We start from the raw sequence: 20,683 nt of genomic DNA on the forward strand, positions 1-20,683 counted from the left end.
AATAAGTTCCTCATCATTTCTCAATCTGGAAATTAATAAAATATTTTCTGTGTGTTATTGGCATTGGTTTGCTTGTGTTTTTCTTTTGTCCTCCTCTTACTATTTACACACACACACACACACACACAACACAAGTGGAAACCAAGATGTGTAATCCAATACAAATAAATAAAACACACCTCTCACAATAAAAACATGCCTTTGTATTAAGGAGAATGTTACAGTTTTAGAATACTTTTTATACTTGTATACTTTTATAATACATTATATCATTTGATTCTCTGGTCTTTAAACAGGTTGCTGCTTCAAACCAGATTATTAAAAATCTGTTTAGATTTTAGGTTTTCTCTGAAGAGTGAGGATCTAAGAAGCTAAGTTTCAGAGACAATGTGACCCACTTTTTAAAGCAAGGATTTTGAAGCCGGGTACCTGATGGGCTTTAGAAAGTTTTCGAATCCCCTAAACTGTACGTAAAGGTTGAGATGACAAATCTTTAGCAGACTCTTTTGATGCTGAGGCTGTCCCATGACACTCTCCGGACACAGAAACCTAACTAGAGGAATGCTGGTGAAGAGAAAGAGAAAAGATGGTTCTGGAAAAACGTTTGCCTTCCCGATGGAAGGGAGTAGGTGCTCCTGGTGTCACAATTCCCTCCTCTTTCAGGCATTTTATACCCAAGAGATGAAAAGTGTGAGGGAAATGTCACAGTTTCAGAAATGCTGGCCTTGATGGAGTCAAGCCCCTAAACCAATGTCTATCAGGGCTCTCCAGAGAACAGAACCAATAGAATACATATAGATAATGTGAGGCTATTTATTATAATTATTACCTCATCAGGGGCGCCTGGGTGGCTCAGTGGGTTAAAGCCTCTGCCTTCGGCTCAGGTCCTGATCCCAGGGTCCTGGGATCGAGTCCTGCATCGGGCTCTCTGCTCAGCGGGGAGCCTGTTTCCTCCTCTCTCTCTGCCTGCCTCTCTGCCTACTTGTGATTTCCGTCTGTCAAATAAGTAAATAAAATCTTTTTTAAAAAAATAATAAATAAATAAATATTACCTCATCGACGGAGTCTGAGAAGTCCCATGACCTGCAACCTAGAGATCCAAGAAAGTTGGTGGCCTAATTCAGTCTGAGTCCAAAGACCTGAGAGCAAGGAGCACTGGTGTTTGAGGGCAAGAGAAGTTGGATGTCTCAGCTTAAGCAGAGAACTAATTTGTCTTTCCTCCACCTTTTTGTTCTAGTCAGGCCCGCAACAGATCAGATGGTGCATTCACTAGTAAGGGCAATGCCAGGAGTGTTTGACTTTCACACTTTGTATAAAAGGAGCAAAATAAACCCAAATTCATTTATGCCACTGTAATTGGCTATTCTGTTATTTGTAGTTCAAACTATGTTTCTAGCTAATACAGAGTATATATGACTTTTTCTAAGGTGATTGTTGAGTACTGTATTTGTAGAAATTCTTAATGGAAAATGCAAAAAAAAAAAAGAATCAGGAGAAAAAAGAGAGGAAGGGAAAGAGGAAGGGAGGAAGAGAGGAAGGAAGGAAGTTAGACTTTATAGAACAATGAAGTCTTACGATTTTTAACATATTTTATGCCTGGAGATCATCTATAACTTAGATAACTCATTTTATGTAAGGTAAACTGAAGTCCAATTCTAACGTAAACAATTAATAATAGAAGTGGCATCAGAAGCTAGAACCACAGCTCAGAGATCACTGATTTTCCATTGTGGAATCAGGAAGATTCTTGTCAAATAATGACAGTACTAGCTTACTGATTCTTACCATGAGGCCACTGTAAACAAGCAAGCAGGAAGTGAGTTAAATAAATAGGATAACGCAAAGCTGCATTCTCTCTCTATATATGCACATCCCACACACACAGTTAAATACACTTACATAACCTTGTACTTGCACATATAGTATATGTGTGTGTAGGTATGTTAACACACTATACACAAAAGGCTATAGAGAAGTAGGGCAACGTATTCTCTTACATTGGTTCTTCTACTTTCAGTTCTGTCTTGTGCTCTCATTGCTAGAATTTTAAAAAAGAAGAAGGGTGTGTGTTTTCAAAGACTGATCTGATCAAGTCATTTCTCTGCTTCAAAACCTTTGATATTACTCTACTGTCCACAGGGAAAATTCCTCTTACAAGAACCTAGCCCCAGCCCATCCACTCCCTCGCCTATCACCTGACGCTCCTGACCCACCCGAGCCCTCCCGGCACATAGGCATCTTCACATCTCTTTGCCTTTGCTCACATCATTTCCACGCCTGAATTAGTCTTCCCACCTTCCCCCTGGTGAGCAGCTCATCCTCCAAACCTTAATCAAAACTCAGCCTCAACTCGGGGCACCCGGGTGGCTCCGTCAGTTAAGTGTCAACCTTCGGCTCAGGTCATGATCCCAGGGGCCTGGGATCCAGCCCCTCATGGGCTCCCTGCTCAGTGGGGAGTCTGCTTCTCCCTCTTCCCCTGCACTCCCCCCTGCTGGTGCTCTCTCTCTTAAATAAATAAAATCTTAAGCAAAAAGTTTCAACCTCATCTCTCAGCCAGAAAGGAATCTGAATCACTTCAGAAACATTAGACTGGAACTAGCAGAAGCTCCATATCAAATGGAAGCAATATAGAAATCTACTAGCTCATGTGACAGAAGTCCCGTGACGGCACAGGATTTAGGGATGGTTGATTCAGCAGCTCAGCAACGTCATCAAGGCCCCAGGTTTTGTCTGTCTCCCACCATATTTAGCATCTGCGTGGTCCTGGAGCAGGCAGATATTCTTGGTGACCACAGGATAGCTTCTAGCTGCAACTGAGGCAGCATACAAAGAAGGTTGGGTAAAGACGAGCACCCAAAGATCTCTGCCTACAAACAACTGGGCCCAGAGCACAAATTCCCAGGATTAAAGAAGATCTTAAAATGTTATCAGGTTCTTGAGCGTAAGCTTTGGTGATATAAGGTAATCATAATGGAAAGAGTAAAGGGAGAATGAGGGAGAAAGCCCAAGTAGGGAAAGGAACTAATAAAAAAAATTTTAAGACATTAATTATGTTTATTATTGTTTTATTTCCTATTACTAAGAGGACTGTAAGTACCTTAACATAAACTGTTTTAAATGCTGCTTAATTCCTTTCTAATCCCTAGAATTCATCCCATTTTACTGTTTTCTTACAACTTGAGTAGAACTATTGAAATCAAGAAGTTAATATTGATAAAATTAACATAGATGTATTCTTCTCTTTTTCCCCATGGAAAATGTTTTAAATTGTGGTAAAATACACATAACATAAAGTTTACCATTATAATCATCTTTAAGTATTCAAATTAGTAACATAAAGCACATTCACAATGATGTGCAACCATCAGCACTATCCATCTCTAGAACTTTGTCATCAACCCAAACTGAAACTTTGCACTCATTCAAACCCTAAGTCCCCATCCCAACCTCCCTATAGCCTCTGGTAACCCCCCATTCACCTCTCTGTCTCCACAAATCTGACTGTTGTATGTATCTCAAATAAATGTAATCATACACTGATCATCCTGCCTGGCTTATTTCACTTAGCATGGTGCTCTCAAGATTTGTCCGTGTTGTGGCATTTATCAGAATTTCATTCCTTTTTAAGGCTGAATCATATTTGATTCTATGCATCTGTCACATATTTTACATCCACTCATCCCTCCATGGGCATTTGGGTTGCTTCTGTCTTTGGGCTTTTGTGAATAATGCTTTGAACATTGGTGTACCAGTACCTGTTTGGGTCCCTGCTTTCAGTTATACTGGGTATATACTTAGAAGGGAAATTGTGGATCATCTGGTAATTAGATGTTCTACTTTTTGAAGAAACTCTAAACAGTCTTCCGCAGTGGCTGCAACATTTCACGTTCTCACCAGCAATGCACAACAATTGTAATTTTTCCACAACCGCACTAACACTTGTTATTTTCTATTTTATTTTTGTGTTTTATTATAGCCATCTTTACAGACTATGAAGTAGCATCTCATTGTAATTTTAACAGCATTTCCCCAGTGATTAGTGATGTTGAGCATCTTTTTATGTGATTATTGTCTATTTGTATATCTTCCTTGGAAAAATGTTTATTTCTGTCCTTGTATTAAAAATTGGTGTTTTGGGGGGTTTTGTTGGTGGTGGTTTTGGGGGGGATTTTTGAGTGTTGTTTTGTTTGTTTATTTGTTTGTTTTGCTTTTTGCTTGTTGCTGAGCTGTAGGAGTTCTTTATATACTTTGGATACCAATGCCTTATCAGATATATATGATTTGCAAATATTTTCTTACATTCCATGGCCTTTCACTCTGTTGATGGTCTCCCTTGTCACACAGAAGTTTTTATTTTGATGAAGTCCAATTTACCTATTACCTATGCCTTAGTGTCATATCCAAGAAATCACTGCCAAATTTAGTGTCATGAAACTTTTCCCCTGTGTTTTCTTCTAAGAGTTTTATGGTTTTAGTTTTTTAGGTCTTTTATCCATTTTGAGTCAGTTTTTGTTTATGGTATAAGGTAGGAGTCCAACTTCATTCTTTTGCATGTGGATACTCATTCTTCCCAGTATCATTTGTCAAAACGACTCTCCTTTTCCCATTGAATGGTCATGCCAACCTTGTCAAAAATCAGTTAACCATACATGTGAGGGCTTGTTTCTGGGTTTTCTGTTCTTTTCCATTTGTCCATATGTCTATTGTTATGCTAGTACCGCACTGTTTTGATCTGTGTGGCTTTGTAGTACGTTTTAAAATCAGAAAGGTCAAGCTCTCCAACTCTGTTCTTCTTTTTCAAGATTATTTTGGGTATTTAGGGTCCCTTGAGATTCTGTGTGAATTTTAGGAGGGATTTTTTTTTTATTCCTACATTAAACATTATTAGAATCTTGGTAGGGACTATACTGAATTTGTAGATCACTTTGGGTAGAACTGATATCTGAACAATACTGAGTCTTCCAATACATAAACACAAGATGTATTTCCATTTATTTTTATCTTCTTTCCTTCACCAATACCTCTCAATGTATAATATACTTACTAAAAAAGAAATGACATATGGTGATTATTTTCCATATACTTCTATAAACTCTTCAAGAACATGATTTTTGGTAGCTGCATAACATCTCATCAAACAGATGTTCTACAATTTACCTAATTAATGCCTTATTTTTGACATTTCATTTGTATTTTTTAATATAGTATAAACAATGGTCTGATAACATAACCGTACACAATATTTGCATGTACCTTTAACTATTTCCTTTGGACAAATTCTTAAAGAGGAAAGTATTAGATCAGAGAAGTGAAAATTAAGAGGGGTGGTCAGATGAACAAAGGTATCTTTTTTTATTGTGGTAAAATACACATAACAGTAAATTTACTATCCTAACCATTTTCAACCACATAGTACAATGCTGTTAACTATATACTCATTGTTGTGCAAGGGATCTTTAGAACTCCTTTATTTTGCAGAACTAAAAGGAAGTTTTAAAATACATCAACAGTGTGTTTTTTTTTAATATAGATTTTATTTATTTATTTATTTGACAGAGAGATATTGCAAGTAGGCAGACAGGCAGGCAGAGAGAGAGAGAGAGAGAGAGAGGAGGAAGCAGGCTCTCCATTGAGCAGTGAGCCTGATGAGGGGGTCAATCTCAGGACCCTGAGATCATGACCTGAGCCGAAGGCAGAGGCTTTAACCCACTGAGCCACCCAGGTGCCCCAACAGTGCTTTTTTTTTAATACAGGACTATGCTTTCAAATTTTCCTCTATAGTTTCCTAATTTTCTGTAAATGTAAGAATTTTTAAAAGAAAGGATGTGAATAAGGTTTATTAAGTTTGTATGAAGCAAACGAATTTGTTCAGGGAAAACAACTTTTTAGCATTGGATTTTGGTGGCAACAATCCAAACTGAAGAATGAAACAGAGTGTCTCAAGTTCTTTTAAGTTGAAGAACTGCTTCTTCTAGAGCACTGGTTTTCAACCAGTGTTGATTTTGCTCCCCCAAGGAACATTTCCAATGTCCGGAAACATGTTTGGTTTCAAAACTAGGAAACCAATGCTACTAACATCTTGTGGGTTGACACCAGGGGTGTCAATAGAATTTTTTGGCCCAAAATGTCAAAATAGCATGAGGCTGAGAAACTCTGCTCTAATGAGAGCCAAGCATCAGGAGCTGCTGAGGGTGGAGGTCGGATCTTGGGGGAAGAAGGCAGACCCCAGCCCCTGGAGTCAGAGCCTTAACTACAGAGCAAGCGGGGCTTGCCCAGGGCTGGGAAACAGAGAGAAGGCAGAAGCTTTCCAAGACTGCAGGATTTCAAATTTGTTACATTTGCATGTTAACTTGTATTTATCAGTAGTAGAACTAATGTTAGCACTTAGTTTGCAAAATTATTAAATAGAAAGTTACCATGTGAGGGGCGCCTGGGTGGCTCAGTCAGTTGGGCGTCTGCCTTCTGCTCGGGTCATGATCCCAGAGTCCTGGGATGGAACCCCGCATCCGGCTTCCTGCCCAGTGAGGAGCCTGCTTCTCCCTCTCTCTCTGTCTGCTGCTCCCTCTACTTGTGCTCACTCTCTCTGTCAAATAAATAAAATCTTTAAGAAAAGAAAGAAAGTTGCCTTGTGGGTCAGAACCACCAGTGAGTCACCTCATGAATTCCATAAGTGAGGGTCTCTTTGCCTATGCCGTGAGAGGCACCCCAGCTGAGGCGCTGGAGATGGCCCTGGTCCAGCCCAGTCTCCAGGGGACAGAGTGGAGGCTGGTGCCTAAACCCGGCTTCCTCAGGGTCCAAGCCCCCATCGCCCTTCCTCAAGTGTTAGCAGTATCTGCTATACTCACTTGTCAGCCGGCAAGGTCATGGAGAGGTTCTTCCTCTTAGAGGAACTATGGAGAAGGCAGGTTCTTCCCCATGTTCCAGATTCTCACACCAAGAAAATGCTCTCTATTCAAAGCGTCTCATGCTGGGGTCCATTCTGACCTCAGACTCAGTCACTACCCGACTCTGCTACTCAAAAGGAGATGTTCTTGAAATTTAAAAAGATAACTGAAATATTTCATTGCAATTATTAACTCGATTAAGGGCTTTTGCTCAGTTCCAAATTCCTAAATAGGCTTCATTTAAAGGCCACAGAGGCACTAAGTGACAGTTTTAACACGGGTCATCAATTCGAAAACACTGGAGAGTCTAAGAGAAAACATACAATAAGTCCCCCACCCCACCCCCGCCGTAATTATATAGAAAAGAGAGAGAGAAAATCCCCTCCTCACCCCGCGGGCCCCTTTTGTGTTGTTCCTGCCAACGCAGCAGCCCTCCTGCTATATAGACGCGCGCCAGGGCGGCCCATCACTGACCTCCATCACCAGCCATGGGGAAGGTGAGCCCAGCGCAGCCGCAGGCCAGGAGGGGCCCCGCACGCTGGGGCCCGGGGCCAGGCCTCTGAGCCTTTCCCTCCCTTGCCTTGCAGATTACTTTCTACGAGGACCGGTGTTTCCAGGGCCGCCACTACGAGTGCAGCAGTGACCACCCGAACCTGCAGCCCTACTTCAGCCGCTGCAACTCGGTGCGCGTGGACAGCGGCTGCTGGATGCTCTATGAGCAGCCCAACTACGCGGGCTGCCAGTACTTCCTGCGGCGCGGGGACTACCCCGACTACCAGCAGTGGATGGGCCTCAGCGACTCGGTCCGCTCCTGCCGCCTCATCCCGCACGTGAGTCCAGCCCCCCGGGCCCTGCTGGGTCCTCCCGCCACATGAGCGCTCCAGACGCGGCTTTCAGACTACGGGGCCGCAGCCTTCTGTTGCTGCTGTATGTTCTCCTTTCCTTTCTGAATATCTCTAAGGTTTTCTTCCACTGTAAATGTGGCGCAGTGCTCTTAATTTAAAGGTTTATTTTGCTTTGCTAAACTTAAACTCACCTCTACTGGGAAAATTCACGGTGTCCATGGCTCAGGTGACTAATAAGCAACATGTTGAAATTGGTTCATCAGGTGTCCTGGGGCTAGTTCCTCGGGCTACTTCTTTCTCTTCGTCTGTAAAATGGGGCCAATAAAAGTAGCTAAGTCATAGGGTTGGAATAAGGCTGAAAGCAGAGTACCTAGCACATGGCAAGCCACCACTTCCCCTAAATATTAACTATTATTATTATAAACATCAAGTCCCACTTTTCGTTCAGTCAAAACAAATAACCAACGAGCTGATTCTGGCAGCTCCTGCAAAACCCACTGTTCCCCAAATCAAGCCCCTGCGGCCTGAAATCCCACAGTTGGGGATTCTCTAATCTATGACACAGTCCTGTGGAAATGTGCCGCTTTTGCAAAATGTGAAACCCACTCAAACCGACTCAAACCCATGCCTTGATGGACCCAGACGAGCAGGAAGAACCTGAAAGTCCGGGTTTCTCCTTTCCCATCTGGACTTTTCTAATTACAGACTGAACGGTCCAGTCATTAGCTTCTCATAAAAGAAGAAAAGACTAGAATGGTTGCGCCACATGCGCCAGGCTGCCGTGAAGACCAAATTAACTGATGTACATGTAGGTCCTTTCCCAACCGCGGGAGATTCCTTATTACCCGTCTTTCATCCTGCGGACGATCGCTTGTGAGATCTTCTCCTAAAGAGCATCCAGGGGTGGGAGCAGGAAGACACTGAGACGATCGGCGCCTTCTGGGAAGGGACATCAAAAAGAGCAAGTGCTCAAGGAAAGACAGGCAGGATTTGCTCCAGACAAAAAAGCCTAACTTTCCATTTTTTCTAAAGGTTTTATGCTCCCTTGGTCCTGGGCAGGCCTCCTTCATGATCTTTGGCTCCCGTGTTGGTTCATTACATAAGCAGACTTGCAGAAGCATGTATTAGAACTGAGAAATAAATCTCATCCTGTGACGGCTCTTGCCTTTCAGGATCGTAGAGAAGCAGGGCTTAGAGCAGATGGAAGGGACTAAGGAGCTGTCGGGGCTGAAATGCCACAGCCCATCTGTGCTTTGCTTTGGGGAAAGCAATTTGATTTCCTTTCTCCCTCCCCTCTTCTAGTGCTATCAAGATTCAAAATAATGCCTTTTGCTAGGGATATGTTTGTCTTTTTATTTTAATATACAATTATTTTTATATCATCCAAGGAGAACCCCAGACCACCAAAAGTCTATGAAGGATAGAGCAAAACAATTATATACAAATTTTTACTTAAGAATGGTAGTAAACGGATCCAGTATGTATGCTTCGTAAAGATTGTGCTCCCCCCAAAAAAACCCTAGGAAGCACCATTCACATATTCATCCCTATCATGATCTATGTGAATAGTGGGTTTTTTTGTTTTTTGTTTTTTTGTTTTTTTTAGTTTTGCAGTATTCAACCTATCCAACTGTACACAGCTGCCCTGTTATTGGTAGTCTCCTTCTTTTATTTGGCCACCTTTGATATAGAAAAGACAAAGAGATGCCCATTCCCCTTGTGGGGTGTGTGACTGGTTGCAAAGGGCTAGGTTTTCTGACTTCTCCTCATCTGCTGATTACCAAACCCACAGACCAGCTCCCACAGGATCAGGATCTACGAGCGAGAGGACTACAGGGGCCAGATGGTAGAGATCACTGAGGACTGCTCCTCGCTTCATGACCGCTTCCACTTCAGTGAGATCCACTCCTTCCACGTGCTGGAGGGCTGCTGGATCCTCTACGAGCTGCCCAACTACCGGGGACGGCAGTACCTGCTGAGACCGGGGGACTACAGGCGCTACCACGACTGGGGGGCCACGAGTGCCCGAGTGGGCTCATTGAGGAGAGCCGTGGATTACTATTAAAGTATTTGCACTCTACACTACTCTCCATCTGGAAACTAATAAAGTATTTCCTGTGTGTTTCATGCAGTCATGTGGTCTCCTTTTCCTTTCAGCCTCCTTGGAAGGGCTCAGCAGAAAGCAAGCAAGCTGGGAATAATGTGAATTTTCTTACACATATCAGTGGAAAGGGTGGTATGGGGTAGAAGTTGGGAGCACAGCCTCTAGAGCCCAAAGTCCTGATCCACATCCTTACTAGCTATAGGAGATGGGGCAAGTTCCTTCGCACTCTTGTTTTGCCTTGGTTTTCTAACTTGCAAAGATTGGGGTAATAACATTCTTCATCTCATAAGATTGTGATGTAGATTACATGAGTTTTTAGTTTTAAATTTTTAATTTTCTTACAAGGGTGCCAGACACAAAGTAGATGCTATATAACAAGCATTTATAACACAAATGTTCCTTGGTTATTATGGAGTATTTGGACCTTATAAACTAGTGTTTTCCAAACTATCAATAATGGATCAAGAATCACCTGCTTCGGAATCACTTGGGACAATTGTTAAAATGCTGATTCCTAGACCTTGCCCTCACCTGCTTCTGACGCAAATGGCATTTGAGAACCAGGGCTCTTAATCTAGTTTTTTTGTACTACGGAATTACATCCCAAAAGGTTCAGCACCTCCATTTCAAACACTATGCTCTGTACTGGGAAATAAGAATGAGTAGAACAGTCTAGAGGGAAAGTAGACCTTCCAACAGAATTTTCAAAGTAATTATGCCTGTGCAGAGTTTGCTGAAAGGGCTTGTAGGGGCCCTGAGGAAGAAGCCCGAGATGCTTGTCAGAGTGTTCTGAGCTGCTTCCCCTGTGAGTTCACCCATCCCTACAAGGACTTTGAACATTCCTGTTACCATAGTAAGAATTATGAACATATGTCATGTGTCAGAGGTACTGACTGGGGGCACCTGGGGGGCTCAGTCAGTTGGGCGCCTGCCTTTGGCTCAGGTCATGACCTCGGGGTCCTGGGATCCAGCCTGGCGTTAGGCTCCCTGCTCAGTAGGGAGTCTGCTTCTCCCTCTGCTTCTGCCCCTCCCTCTGCTTGTGCTCCCCCCACCCCAGTTAAATAAATAAAACTAAAAAAAAAAAAAAAAAAGATACCGCTCCACCATCTTCTGGTAACTTCTCCGCGGAATGCTAGGAACAGAACAGTGAAACAGAATCATCACACCCACAGGACAGGCAGCATAATGGAGGGATTAGAAGTCTCAAATCTGCCTGGAGTTAGATCTAACTGTTTGGGCTTGAATGGCAACTGGTCTTGTGTAAGGCTAGAGTCTTAGGTCAAGTTCCTCCAGACACAGATCATGAACTAAAGATTCGGGACGAGGTGATTTATCAGAGAAGTGCTTCTAGGAGGAAAGGTGAGTGAGCAGGGAAGCAAGATAGGGAAAGGCAGGAAGCCAGCTCAGCCTGATTCTGAGGAGAGACCTGGAGTCTGGATCACCCTTTCTAGTGTCTCTTGCCCGGAGGCAAAGGATGGGGTAGGGGGAGGCGGGCAAGGAGGCTGGTGTCTCCACACCAGTCCTTTCTGTCACAGTCACTGGGTGAAGGAGAACACGAAGCTCCGAGACCCCTTTGGACTCCCTTCACCTGCCGGCAAGAGGCAACCTTCAGATCGTGGCAGCCTGAGCTGTAGCAGCCACGTCTTCAGAACCGGTGGGAGGGCAGCACGCAGAGCTGGAAAAGATCCGAGGGGATGGCGGCAGGGCACACTCGGCAGGGTGATGGGCATAATAAAAGTGTGTCCCGTACGCAGTGTGAGATTCAGATGATGCGATGCCTGTGCACGCTCAGCAGTGCCTGGCACGCAGGGAGTTCTCGCCGAGTGTCTACGGTGAGGATTATTATTAGGTTCTGTGGACTTGGAAGAAACGGGTATAAAGGAAGTGAAAATGCCGGACTGATCTTGGCCCCCAGGGAAGAAAACACGGTAGTTACGAGGGGAACAACGAGAGATTCAGGTTGGCTGAAGTGCTAGAGACCCAGAGGGGAGAAGTGAGAAAGAAGCTAGTCAGATGGTGAAGCCCAGAGCTGCGAGGGAGGTGGCATTCATGTTTGTTTGTTTGTTTTAAGACTTACTTATTTATTTGAGAGAGAGATGCTGAGGGCCGTGGGGTGGGGGGGAGTCCAAATACTCCATCATAAGCAAGGAGCATTTGTGTTATAAATGCTTGTTATATAGCATCTACTTTGTGTCTGGCACAAAGCGGGAGAGAGAGGGAAAGAAGCGGACTCCCCACAGAGCACGGAGCCGGACAACAAGGGGCTCAATCCCATGACCCTGAGATCATGACCCGAGCCGAAATCGAGGGTCAGACATTCAGCCAACTGAGCCACCAGGCGCCCCAGGAGGTGGCATTATTGAGAAGACCTTGGCTGAGGCTGGAATGATGCCAGAAGCCCCCGAACCGGCATCTAGAAGCTGGGCCGCAAAACAGAGAAGAATTTGTTGAAAAGGGCGAGAGAGGACACGGTGCGAGCAAAGCCGTCTGAAACGCACAAAAGCAAAACCAATAAAGGAGAAGTGTCGGCGCCCACACGGACGTTGCTCTCTCCACAAGCAGTGCGAGCCCCTCTCCTCCAAGACGCTGCAGCTAGTCCGACACACACACCCCCATAACCTCGTAGTAACTTTCCCAAGAAACACTTCCCGCTTGCTTTAAAAAGCTATTTTTTCCTCTAAAACCAAAAGTGGAGTATGGAATATTGAATATGTCTGTTCCTACTGACTGCTAATGTTGTTTAAAGAAGCTAAAATAAAAAGAGGAAGAGGTGAAGAAGGAAACAGAGACCCAGCTAGCGAGCGGGCTGCTGCAGCCTTCAGAAAAAAAGCGGTCACTGGCTTAAGGCAGGTGGCATTTGCAGAGGTGGGAAGTGGTGGCGTTTTGAAAACATGGTGGACACAAAAACTCCTATTCATTCACCGCGGGTGTGACGGAGAGGGCTGGTCTGCGCCCCTGGAAAGATGAGCTGTCTTCTACCCAAGCAGGGAGAACTGCAGGGGGAGAACCTGTGGGGAGGAAAACCAGGGGCCCCCTTTTGGACAAGAAGCATTTGAGATGTCTAGGAACACCCAGGTGGAGATGTTAACTGGACCACTAGTTAGTGGTTAACCAGGCAACCAGCCTGGAGTTCAGGAGAGAGGCACGGGCTGGAGATCAGCGTTTGCAAGTCATCCGAGGGCAGATGGTATTGAGAGTCATAAATTGGGATAGGATTCTCAGAACAGGTGTGCCGGTGAAGCCTTGGGCACCCCACTTTAAAATGAATGGCTGAGGGGTGCCTGAGTGGTGCAGGCAGTTAAGCGACCAACTCTTGGTTTCGGCTCAGGTTGTGATCCCAGGGTCATGAGATCGAGCGCCGCGTCAGGCTCTGTGAGCTGCGTGGCATTTGCATAAGATTGTCTCTCTTGCTCTCCCTCTGTCCCTCCCACCTGCACGCGCTCTCGCTCTCTCTCTCTAAAATAAATAAATAAATCTTAAAAAAAAAAATAAAATGAATGTATGGCAGGGAGGGCTAACAAATAATGCTAAAGTTTGGTGACTTACCCAATAAAACTTTTCTCTTTCATTTAAAACAATTTAATTTAATTTAAAAAAAAAATAAACGAGGGGTTGCCTGGGTGGCTCAGTGAATTAAGCCTCTGCCTTCGGCTCAGGTCGTGATCCCAGCGTCCTGGGATCGAGTCCCATATCGGGCTCCCTGCTCGGCAGGAAGCCTGCTTCTCCCTCTCCCAGTCCCCCGGCTTGTATTCCCTCTCTTTCTGTGTCTCTCTCTGTCAAATAAATAAATAAAATCTAAAATAAAATAAAAGAGGGGTTTTGTGGTTTTTTTAATGGGGTGCCTGCGTGGCTCAGTCACTTAAGTGTTGGACTCTCGATCTCAGCTCAGGTCTTGGTCTCAGGGTCGTGAGTTCAAGCCCTGCATTGGCCTTCACACTGGGTGTGGAGTCTGCTTAAAATATGATAATAATAATAAATTTTAAAAGTCTTCAGAGGTTTTTTAAAATAAATGGTAATGACTTTTTAGCTAACTCTTAAAAGCAGATATGTCTGGAAACAGGGAAGTCAGCAAGAACAAGATAATTAGAAAAGTGAAATCTAATTGTTGTTTCATACCACTTCTGATTTTCTGACCATTACACTCGAGCGCACTACCTACCAGTTCATCAGGAAAATTTGGGGAGAGCTCCTAGCTGACTCCACTGGAAGAACATGGGACTCTTGATCATAAGGATGTGGGTTTGAGCCCGTTGGGTGCAGAGATTGCTTTACAAAAATGCTGAAAGAAAAAAGAAAATTTGGGGGGTGCCTGGGTGGCTCAGTCTGTTAAGCATCTGTCTTCGGCTCAGGTCATGATCCTGGGGTCCTGGGATCGAGTCCCACATCAGGCTCCCTGTTCAGCAGGGAGTCTGCTTCCCCCTCTGCCCCTCACCCTGCTCATGCTCTCTTTCTCTTTCTCTCAAATCAATAAACAAAATCTTTTAAAAAAGAAAAAAGAAAAACTGGAAAACTGTAATGAATATTTAAAAATACCGTGATGCTTATGAACGGATATTCAGAATTATGAAGAGAGAGAGAGTCAAGGCTTTGAAACTTTAGTGAGAATGACAAGGTCCTAGTACACAATCAACTCCCCAAATTAAGTGAGGTTCGTCTTTCCGTAGCACGCAGCCCGTGAGAATCACCTGGGCACTTTCAACACACAGATGCCAGACCTGGCGAATCAGAAATCTCCAAGGAGTTCCCCGTGCATCCATACGGGTTAGCAAGCTCCCCTGACGAGGATTAAGACACTGAACAGGTGGGAAACACTGGGCGGAAGCCTGTCCTCCCGAAACGTGGTCTATAAACCAGCAAGCAGCACAGGGATGCTCTGGGACCTTGCTAAGAACGCAGAATCTCAGACCTCACCCCGGGCACCCTGAATTACAATCTGCATTTTAACAAGATCCCTAGATGATTCTTTTGTACGTGTCAACTTGAGAAGCCCCAGGCTAGAGAGTGCTGGTATCCCTTAAATCCAGCCGAGCCCAGATCACCGCTGCTCACGTCTGGCTGTATTCCAGAATCACCCACAGAGCTTTCAAAAATGCTAATGCCTGGGCCACACTCCCGAGGGTTCTGAATTAATCCCATAATTTTCAAATAACTTTTCTCTTCTGATTTAAAATTTATCAACATACATACCCTCGTTGACTTATTTATTCTAGATATCCAAAAATGCTTAATATTTTAATAATGATGAAGCTTGGTTGGAAAACAGGGTTTGAATCTAGGGTCAAGATGGGGATCCGAACTTCTCTCTTCGAATCGAAACAACCACCAGGCACGGGCAGGGCAGCTATCTGAGTGCCCTAGTCCTTCCTAGCCACAGGGTCTGCCCTGCCCTGGTGGCAGAATCAGGCAGGGCAGGGAAGGTGCAGGGCTTGGGGGGTGGGAGGCTGAGGGTTTTGGGGGAGCGTGGAGCCTATGGGGGGAGGGGAGCGGTGGGAAGCACCACTGAGCAGACAGGCCCTTCAGAGAAAGCCACAGACAGACCCAGTGACCTGGGGCAATGACTCTTCCCAATTTCCTAGTTGATTTGGCCAGCTAGAATCACCGGAGGATCAAGGAGAAATTTATCTCCCTTGCGAACAAAGTTTTTAGAATATGAAGAAATCTTTAGAGCCCAGCTATGGCTAAATCGTCAGCTGAATTCATTACCAACAAAGTTTCCGTTCACAAATCCTCTCTCTTTACCATTGTTCTCACATCTTTCTTACTGATTTATGGTTCCTGTAATTCTTCTTCTTTCTCTTTTCTTTTTCAAAAATTTATCTTTTTTTTAAGGAAGGTCCATTTTTAATTTTTTTCTGATTAAGTATTTTACCGAATGTGGGGCTTGAACTCATGACCCTGAAATCAAGTCCCATGCTCTACCAAATGAGGCAGCCAGGTACCCCTCTATTTACTTGTTCTTAGTGAAAAGTTGGAAGTCTTTTGTGCCACACAGAGACTAAGTAACTAAAAATCCTGAACTCTTTAAAAAAAAAAAAAAAGTAGCTTCATTCTCTTGCGTTTAGAAATGCTTTTACTTAATTTAGATAGGAGCTCCACCCAGTGCTCACCAGAAAAAAACACAAGTATGATTTAAAAGCTTTTTCCAAAATCACGTATTTTAAGAAATTTTTTGTACCTTTTAAATATACTCTACTAAGCAGTGTATGCAGGGCAAACTTATTATTAGCCAAAACACTTATTAAACCAATGTAAATCTTAAAAAGCAGGGTTTGAGAGCTTTGTGACTCATCGTGAGCATTTCGTAAGAGCACTAGAAGGCATGACAATTGGTCTGTGTTCACTGGAGCAGATGTGGCCCTGTCGGATGGAGAATCCAGATTTTGCATTGTGACTTTTAACAGAACCCCTGTCTTCTTCCACCTTGCGACACGCGACAGATCCAATTTATAAAACTTCAGGTTCGTGAGTAAGATACATTCCGCATCCTTCAAATATTTCCTCCACTTCACCGTCAAGCTCAAACCCTATTTACTTAAGAGTTCTCAATCAGCTTTTTTTTTTTTTATATCCTTTGCATTTTTTTCTTACCATTGTATATGAATCATTGGTTACAGAAGTCTGATTAATCTCCTTGGAGCGGGGGGAAACACAGGAGATCTATTTCAAATCTTGTTGGCTGACTTCCTGTGTTCCTCTGACCCTCTTTCTGTGTCTACAGACATACAAGGATAGCCTTGTCCCATAGGTCTTAAAATCTCAGATCAATCTAGGTGTAGGCAGAGATAACAAATGGCATGCGGCGTGGCTCTCCACTGCCTGTCCTTGCATTTGAAAGTCACAACCTTGGTTCTTTACAATAACACCCAAGCTATGCATCTTGAGGCTACTTTGAGCAGTATCCTCCAAGCCGCGTTTGTCTTTCTGCCTGAGCCCTCCCACTCCCAGTTTACACTGATTTCAAAGGTGGGAGCTGGGAACTGTTGTAGAGCTCACAAACACAGCTCACCATTCTCATATCCTTTGGGCTCTGTGAAGTGTTCCAGAAAACCTTCACGCTATGTCCCCCATGGCCAGGGAATGCTGCAAACCAGCCCAGATGCAGATCCCTTTGAGGATCTACCAGACTCCAGCTTTGAAGCTGACCCTTTCCAACTCTGACTTTGCAGCCACCTGCCTCACCCTCTCAGGGTCCTGGCCTGGGAAAGAAGATAAATCCTGTCTTACCTCACCATCTCTTCTTTCCAGGAAATCAAACTGTCTGTTTTAAGCCAAGTCTCACATCGGACTCCTCCGGAACACCACGCCATTGCCCGTGTTTCATATTCTTGCACGTGGTCTCCATGTCCCACAGCCCACTCTTTCCACCAACTTTGTAGTGTCCTTCACCCATTTTCAAATTTTGTCCCCCAGCTTGAATTTTGTTCTTCACAACTCTTCGTCTTTACTATGTATTTCATCTTCAAGGCTTTTTTCAGAATTGTTCTATCTCCCTGCCCCCTGCCCTCCATTGTAAATCCATATTCAAGGATTCACAGAACACAATTTCACATTTAAGAAGCAGGAGGAGTAGGAAAGGGGGGGGGAAAGGTGGCAGCAACAAGCTGAAATTCTCATAAATAATCATTACAACCTTTCAAATACCATCCAGCTCATTTCTGTTGAAAACATTGCTCTTGAATTCCCAAGAGCTCATTTTGGGAGTCAAACTTAGATACTAACCTTACCGTGAACCAGCTGTGGGACATCAGGGAAGCCACTCAACCTCTCTAACCAAAGCTACAGGTTTCCCATCTGCCTAAGACATAATAATAATAATAACATAATGCTGTAAAATTCCTGGCATATAGTAACTCATTCAATGTTAGCCATTATTATTCCATTTATTTGTTTATTTATTTTATTGTCCTAAGTGTGATATTTTGTCCTTGCTGTGGATTTTTAAAAATTTTCCTGAAGCCCAAAGTTTTAATGTAGGATGTCCTAGGGTAAGGCACTTTGGCTGCAAATAATGTGACTGTAAGTGTATTTATGGAGCAACAGTACTTAGAATACAGAAAACAATAGATGTACCATTCTCCAAACTAGTCAAACAATTGTTTGATTCTAGACAATATATTGTAAAGGGACCATTACTAAAATGTCATATTTTCTAAAGAAGATGTCAGGATTATGAAGAGTCTAAAAACCATCTCTTGTGAGTAGATAAAGAAACTGGCACTGTTTGAACCAAAGAAGAAAATTGTTAGTATTTTCAGAAACTTAAAATGCTACCATGTGAAAAGGAACCTAGACTATGTTCTGTGCGAGCCCAGTATAGAATTAATACCAATGGGTATAATTTGGGGGAAGGCTGTTATCAGTTCAACATGAAAGAGATTTTAAAGGAGCCAGAGGTATCCAGCAATGTAATGGGAGCCTTGCAGCGTTCTCGACGAGGAGCTGACATTCGCCGAACAATAAAGAGGATTCCCACGTAGGTGGGAACTGAACTGAACAGTGAGTTCTCTTCTTACTCATGGGCGTTTGTTTATGGGATTCCAGGGATGGATAGAAGACTCCTTTCATTGCAAGTGACAGATCCTCAGCTCCAGAGTTTAAACTGAAACAGGACTAGAAGGAGGAAGGCACAGCTGTTGTCACACAGAGATGGATTCCAAACACTGGTAAACTTTCTGCCATGCGGGCTTCACCTTTAAACAGGCTTTGTCGGTGGGATGGTCCCTAGACACTCCAGGATTACCAGATCACTAGTATCCAAAATCCCCATATGTCTCCGAAAGTCTGGACCAGGTCTCTCAGAAGGACTCCTGTTGATCCTGCAGGGGCGAGATGCCACTACGGAACCATCCATGAGTGCTAGCGGTGCTAGCGGACAGCATGCCAATGCTCGCCTCCACCAGCCCTGGCCACGTGGCCGCCACCCTGCTGGGGAGACGGGAATGCGGGATCTTAGCCCCACCCGGGCGAGGGACAGGGGGTTGGGGGGGGGACGCGGATCAGCTGTTGAAGAGATGTTGGGCTGACAGATGCCAACAGATACCTGACCTGCTACAGGGAGACTCCTGAATACACAGATAACCACCATGCGTCCAATTTCTCTGGATGATCCCAAGAAAGCCTTTTTTTTTTCCTGTAAGTATTGCCCAGTATTTACAGATGCAAAATATGGACAATACTTTATTTTTCCTTCTGTAAACATTTTCGCTGATATGTCCACCTTTTCCTTCTATACAAGGTTCTTTCTATTAGGGTAATTATAATTACCAAAGTAATCTGGAAATACATTATTTCTTTCTAGAAATCATAACTATAGCAATGCAGGAGTCCACGGGATTCAACTTGGTGCAAATGAATGGAAATGGAAAACTTAACTTACATAGGATTAATTTGTAGATTACCTAGAAATGGGCCACACCCTCCCTATAGGATAACTTTTGTCTTACATGGGACAAAGAGCATCCCAAGATTTTAAAAAATTACTTTTTAGTAGAAAGGTTTTGGGTACAGTACAGACCTCATCACAGTGACATCTGCTTAAAGTGTCAAAAAGTAGCTAAATTTCAACTCCTTTGTGGGTATGCACCGCCTGACCCCACTGCCCAGAATCTAAATAAAAGTTTCTGCTCTTCCTGTTATCTCTGTGGCATTAATTAATTAACCTCTTTAAGTACCCACAACACCAATGATAACTGAGTTAATATCAGCAGGAAAACTGTCAAAACTTTAAGATCCCCACAGTACTCATTGTTTAATACATACGTGCAATTGGCTATTCATGGTGTGGGTCTGTATTTATTGAACTGGAACTCTGTTCATGATATTTTAAGTAAAAATAACATTTGTCAAAGAAGCCTCAAATTATAATCTCATGTTTCTCTGTGCATATAGGAAACAGTCTTGAAAAATCAACTTTACAATGTTAATGGCATTTGTCTCCAAGGTATGGGATTCGAGACGATATAAATTATTGTTTCGCTATTTGTTTCGATGAATATTTATGAATTATATAATAAGAAAGAAAAAAGAAAATCAATAAAAATTTACAATTTTGTCTCCAAACCAAACTGCCTTGATCATAAGTGCCTGGAGGTCAGGGGACCGATTTGGCTCAAAATATAACAGGGAACAGTTAAGACCTTCTCTGTATTAAGTATCACTGTAAAACTCAGAAAATAAATGTCACATACACATAGTCCTGGATAACTGAGAGAAATGAGCATTCACGAATCTGATTCAAAATGGAACAAGAAATATGTGCTGTGAGGGCTTAACGTAATTCTGTGGCAGTGAGCAAAGAGTCACAGGGGTAGTCTGTAAAGCATGGAAGACAAGGCAAAAACAGAGACTTATCAAAATGGGTGCCCATGGTCGTGGGGCTGAACTGGGATCCCAAAGGAGTGACAAGGGTGAACACCAAGACTCAGGGCAAAAGTGATGTGCCCAACGGTATGGAAGCATTTCTCATATTTTCACAACCAGTCCAGGAAGGACCGCATCTGGAAAATTTAGTACAAGGAGTGGCAATGAGGAAGAATATTCCAGACAGAGGGAAGGGCAGATCTGAAGACACAGAGGGGAGGCGATGTCCTGGGTAGTATCCCAGATGCCTCGCATGGGGTTAGGAAGGGCATAGCTCCTTGCTGATGCTGGTGGGCTGGGAAGATAAGTATCCTGAGAACTCCCAGCACTGTCTGCCCCAGGCCCTGGCTCTGGTAGGAGATCCCTAGGGGGCACTTCTTTGGGTCAAGAGAGAGGAAAAAGCAGACACTGACAGCCCAAAGCTGGGAGCTGGCCTGGCACTCAACGAGGCCATCATATTTTCCAATGCAACATAAATAATTCACAGAATG

At 43.6% G+C, this 20,683-nt stretch overlaps 1 protein-coding gene across 1 annotated transcript; it reads left to right on the top strand.

Moving 5' to 3' along the window:
• Nucleotides 1-7,591: 7,591 nt before the first annotated feature.
• LOC308339832 (gamma-crystallin F) lies at nt 7,592-9,794 on the top strand (the record flags this gene model as incomplete). The annotated part of the gene is made up of 2 exons (XM_080798808.1): nt 7,592-7,714; nt 9,522-9,794. The coding sequence occupies 2 exons, from the start codon at nt 7,592-7,594 to the stop codon at nt 9,792-9,794; spliced, it is 396 nt and encodes a 131-aa protein (XP_080654934.1).
• Nucleotides 9,795-20,683: the final 10,889 nt, after the last annotated feature.

This window comes from Martes martes (genome assembly GCF_963455335.1).
Source record: "Martes martes genome assembly, chromosome: 3".
Taxonomy (NCBI): Eukaryota; Metazoa; Chordata; class Mammalia; order Carnivora; family Mustelidae; genus Martes; species Martes martes.